At 37.1% G+C, this 5,771-nt stretch overlaps 1 protein-coding gene across 1 annotated transcript in view; it reads right to left on the reverse strand.

Annotated features, from left to right (window-relative positions):
- Positions 1 to 1,877, reverse strand: part of pdpn (podoplanin) — a 9,718-nt gene extending 7,841 nt beyond the window's left edge. Inside the window, exon 1 of the mRNA XM_016461964.1 lies at positions 1,614 to 1,877. Coding sequence (XP_016317450.1) covers positions 1,614 to 1,683 — 70 coding nt within the window. The 5' untranslated portion in view covers positions 1,684 to 1,877. The remainder of the gene's footprint in view (positions 1 to 1,613) is intronic.
- Positions 1,878 to 5,771: the final 3,894 nt, after the last annotated feature.

Genomic DNA, 5,771 nt, shown 5'->3' on the forward strand with positions numbered 1-5,771 from the left:
ATTGTTAAAGAGTGAATTTAGACTATGAAGATAATTTACATTGTGTTGTATGGAATTAATCCAAATACAGCACAATAAAGTCAGTTCAGATTAATCTCTATCAGACAGCACTTTAAGGAGTTGATTCGGTTCAGAATGAGGACTGGATTTCATTTAATTTTGAGCTAAAGATTAAGCAGAACAAATTAATTAAGATTTATCAAAAATCTGTTTGCACTCTTAAGTTGAATATGAAGTTGTTTGAGCTCTGTAAATAAGTTGGGCTGAGTTTGTGGTAGCAGTCAGAGACCCTGAGAGAGTTTCAGGGTTCATGTAGCTAAATGAACGGTCAGTACACCCAATACCTCGATGTGCTCTCACGTGTCAGTTTACCATTACTCTATTCATAACACGCACAACACATAACAGGCTGACTTAGAGATCTGAAAAGGTAAAACGTTCACAGAACAACACAAACATTAATCTATTTCTCCAAAATAATTGTATAAACAATGCTGCATACTAAAGAAAAAAGAGTACAGAGTAGAAACGTTTAACTGCCTGATGAAGCCCGCTTTTAGAACAGGGAGTGGCACTGACTGGGAGAACGGGAAGAAAGGGAGACAAATGGCAGCAGGAGAAAGAATGAGAGAGACAGAAGGAAGTCTGGACAGGAAGAGTGTGCGTTGATGCTCTCCTCTGATTGCAGGGAGTGAAGTTTTCCAAATTTTGAAACTTGCTGAGCATTTTAATGGGATGTTTAGAGGGCTGTAACCGACCCTGAGCAGTGAGTCAGAGGCGCTGCAGTTTAAAAATAACGCACATGCCCCTCCAACCCACCTCTGTGAGGGGTGAAAGCTTGATACCCCGCCAAAGATGGTTACAAGCGAAGGGGGGGTGAGGAGAGGGAGCGGAAGACCTACAAAAGAAGCGCATACCGGGCGTCTCTCTCTCTCAGGCCTGCTCTGCCCTCAGATGTAACCAGCCTGTGTCCTAAATGTTCAAATGCTTCCCTTAAATATAGAGTTGGCTCTATTAATACATGTGTAACCCTGCCCAGAGTGAGAGAAACGGGGAGAAACAGAGAAATAGATCAGTGCTGACTAACTCAAAAGGGGTATAACAATCATTGCACCATTACATCATTTTCCCAGCACTAGGTCCACATGATAGAAACACTGTATCAGCACATGCCTAGATGTATGGATAATGTTTATCATGAACAAACGGCACTGAAACTTCATATATAGATTTTTTGTTTTCTGTAAAAATGATTTTTCAAGGTAAATAAAAAAGTCTTTACTTCAAAATTTCACGTTCATTTACTTGCACTGAAAACAGTGTATATATATTGTAGCTGATCACTAAAATACTACAATAAATGAATGATCTAAGTAAAGAAATAAAAAATTAAATCATGTAAAAAATTAAACATTATAACACACCTTTTTCCTTTATATACTCAAATTTAAATCCAAAACACACCTCAGAAGAGAAAAAAAAACATAATTTAGTGAACATGTAATCAAACAAAAATGACCTGAATTGAATGAAGGATATGGTCAGAAACAGATGGACAGAATGGCCAGAGTGTTTGAAAGAAAGTAGAGCACCCTGTATGTGTGTTTACTTACTTGCTTGGGTAAAGGTACAGAAAGGCCCCGTCAGGGTGACCAGCAGCAGCAGTAGTATGATCCTCATCATGGTCACTGTTGGTCACTTTTCTCCAGCTGAAACTTTAACAAATTAAGAGGCTCCTGAAAGTGCACAGCAGACTGTGGATGAAATGCTGGCTCACACGCTCAGAAGTGTGGCTTAAAGTTGGTTTGAATGGAAAGGGGCGGTGAGGTCTGACGCAGCAATCTGGACTGAGGCACTGAGAACCTGAGTGAGAGAGAGTAAATGTGCTTTAGTGTGTCTTTAGAGGCTGAGGGGGCTGGGCATTGGCGTTAGGTGGTCCTGCCCCTTATGTCTTAAAGTAAGTCTCTGTCTATCTGTCTTGCTCTCTCTCTCTCTCTCTCTCTCTCTCTCTCTCTCTCTCTGACTATATAAACCTGAAAACAGCTTCAATATCACCTTTTTATATTCCTTTTTTTTTTTTACTTTTACCATTGCATTTCTTTTTCTCATATATATAAAATAAATCAATCTTCTGGAACATGCTATATTTAATCTTATGTGAATATAAACGGCTGTGATTGCTAGACAGTCTGATCAATGGTTTACTGTTGTACTGAAAATATGGCTTTCCACAGAAATCGAAAATTAGATGTGACTTAAGACAGTACAGCCTATTGTACAGACTGTAACAGTTATGTCTGTCCTTCATAGCCACGTTGTGTAGTAATTGTGTGAAATTAAATGTGGCGCACACCCTGACTAAAGTCTATTAGATTATGGGAATTTGTGAATTTAGGATGTAATTATGGACAGATTGCTTATTTTACGCTTGAAAATGAGAGTTGTCTACTGCACGAGGCCTATGCAAAATCCTCCAGCACATCAGTTTATGATTCTGAGGAACTGGAGCAAGAAAAATAGCCTACTTGACACCGAATTATTTTCAACCGTTAAAAAACTGTGAAATGGCCTGTGAATGCAAGGCATTTGTTGGGTGTGAATGCTGCCATTTTATGCTGCCATCTAGTTGCTAATTTGTGTAATTACAGGAGCACAATGTCCCTTCTGTCTGACAGCAGCCAAATCCGCTCTCACATATCAACAAGACCACACAGAAAATGTAAATTTCTTAAAGACTGAGGGTAGTTATGAATTTTAATAGCAGCACATGTAAAAAAAAATGTGTAGGTTCATTCCTGTTATTTATTACATTTTCGTGTCAATAGGCTGTGTGACTTAAAACATTGGATATAAAGTCTTTACAATATCACAATTAGGTGAACATACTGGTGAATTTTTAATATTTTCTTTCTTCATGTTTTCCCTTTCTCTAGTGAAAATGTGTCAAACAAAACATGTTTTCTTGGGAGCATTGTTTTAATTGAGTTAACTAATTTAATCGGGTTTCCTGTGTCCTCAATATCACTTTCAAATTTTATGATTCTGAGGAACTGGAGCAAGAAAAATAGCCTACCTGACACCGAATTATTTTCAACCGTTAAAAAAGTGTGAAATGGCCTGTGAATGCAAGGCATTTGTTGGGTGTGAATGCTGCCATTTTATGCTGCCATCTAGTGGCTAATTTGTGTAATTACAGGAGCACAATGTTCCTTCTGTCTGACAGCAGCCAAATCCGCTCTCACATATCAACAAGACCACACAGAAAATGTAAATTTCTTAAAGACTGAGGGTAGTTATGAATTTTAATAGCAGCACATGTAAAAAAAAATGTGTAGGTTCATTCCTGTTATTTATTACATTTTCGTGTCAATAGGCTGTGTGACTTAAAACATTGGATATAAAGTCTTTACAATATCACAATTAGGTGAACATACTGGTGAATTTTTAATATTTTCTTTCTTCATGTTTTCCCTTTCTCTAGTGAAAATGTGTCAAACAAAACATGTTTTCTTGGGAGCATTGTTTTAATTGAGTTAACTAATTTAATCGGGTTTCCTGTGTCCTCAATATCACTTTCAAATCGTTTGTAATGTCCCTTTAACAAACAAAAGCTTCTTTCTTAATGACAGGAAGTGGCAGGAAGTGACATAATTCTGGTGGGGAAACAGCTGCACATGTATTAGCAATGGATTTGATGTATTCTTTGATGCTTTGTTGTATTAATTGGTATGTCACTGTGAAGCATTCCATCATTTTAGATAAAACAGAAACTGGTATGTAATATCAACATTTTGCAAATAACTCTTATGCTAAACTCTTAGTATGCAGTTCCAAACTCAGCGTTAATCTCTCTTAGAAAGTTCAAAAGGTACTGCATAACAGGAATGACTCTTAAGTTTTTGAAAGACATCGTTTAAAGACATTCTTTTAACTCATTCAAATAGCTTCACCTCATCAAAACTTAAAAGACCAAAGAAGAGAGACCATAGGCTACACACATCACACAAAAGACACCAGGAGGAGGTCTCTTAAAGGGTTAGTTCACTCAAAAATTCTGTCATTAATTGCTCACCCTCGTGTTGTTCGAAACCCGTAAGACCTTCGTTCATCTTCGGAACACAATTTAAGATATTTTTGATGAAAAATGAGGGCTCTCTGACCCTCCCATAGACAGCAAGGTAACTACCACGTTCCCAAGAAAACAAAAATAACGACTTTATTCCACATTTTCGTCTCTACTGCGTCACGTGTGGCGGCACTGACCCAGATCCGGCGTAATGACATTATCACGCTGGATCTGGGTCAGCGCCGGCGCCGCCACACGCTCACATCATGGTACTGTCGTGAACGCGCGTCCAAAGTGACGCAGTAGAGACGAAAATGTGGAATAAAGTCGTTATTTTTGTTTTCTTTGCGCAAAAAAGTATTCTCGTAGCTTCGTAATTTTACAGTTGAACCACTGATGTCACACGGACTACTTTGTCGATCATCTTGATACTTTTCTGGGCCTTGAACGTGGTAGTTACCTTGCTGTCTATGGGAGGGTCAAAGAGCCCTCAGATTTCATCAAAAATATCTTAAATTGTGTTCCGAAGATGAACGAAGGTCTTACGGGTTTCGAACAACACAAGGGTGAGTAATTAATGACAGAATTTTCATTTTTGGGTGAACTATCCCTTTAAGAGGAAAGTTAAATCATTTTAGCTTAGAATTAGAAGCAGAAGGGTCACTTAAAGGAAATACTCTTACTCACATAAACATACAAAATATGTTCACACACACATTCCCAGGGTAAGTGATCTTAGATGCTTGCAGTATTGCCTGCTCTCCTTTTTCATACAGTAAAAGAGAGAGAGGAAGCAAGAAAGAGAGAGTGATAAGGATGGAGGAGGTATGAATAAGAGCTGAACAGAAACCAATTCTATCAAGAGTATATAACAATATTTACTAATAACAAACACACACACTCATAGAGCCACACTCAGGATGGCAGATGCTCCTCTGAGTCTCCGTCAGGTAAAGGGAACTCAAGTTTTCTTCTGCCTCTGCAAACTCAAATTCATTTCATGCATTGCAGTGCACTTCTTACCTGCGAAGTCTATAAAATAAATCAGTAATAATTCAATCTTATTCTATGATAATCTTTATTATTTGCATTCAAACATTATTTGTAGTGATGTTAAAAACGGTCTGTTCGGTTGTACTTGTTTACTGTAGTTCTGATTGTTTATTCATATATTTGGTCTATTTTATGCTTATTTTTAATTTAATTGTACTGTAATTCTATAAATTCCATTTCTTATTGTTTATTTATTGTTAGTTGATAAATAGCAATAAAGTTTTATACCAGACATTATACTGCATCTTTATTTTACTTTTTATACTTGTTTTTTTTACATTAGTTATTAAAATTAGAGAGCATTAACATGTAATAAATAGCTCATTAGTCTTGTTTATTATTACATTTTAAATATACTATTGTTTTCATATTTAAATTCACTGTTTGGACATGGTGCTTTTTACTTTAGAGCACGACCTTAAGCCTTAAGGATACTGTCAAATTAGCCTGAGAAAAATAAATAAATAGAAACCGGGTGAGAAACCGAGAGAGAGAGAGAGAGAGAGGCTGTTTTATTTGATTGCTTTTGTGTGGGTGTGCGTGAGGCAAAAGAAAAACTGCAGAATGTTAATTTTTCACCTTTCTCAGCTTTTCCGTGGACTTCTTCGACTTTTGTGATTACAAATGATGAGGCAGATTATTCCACACCCAA

The sequence above is a fragment of the Sinocyclocheilus anshuiensis genome, unplaced genomic scaffold (assembly GCF_001515605.1).
Source record: "Sinocyclocheilus anshuiensis isolate Anshui unplaced genomic scaffold, SAMN03320099.WGS_v1.1 scaffold80, whole genome shotgun sequence".
Classification (NCBI taxonomy): Eukaryota; Metazoa; Chordata; class Actinopteri; order Cypriniformes; family Cyprinidae; genus Sinocyclocheilus; species Sinocyclocheilus anshuiensis.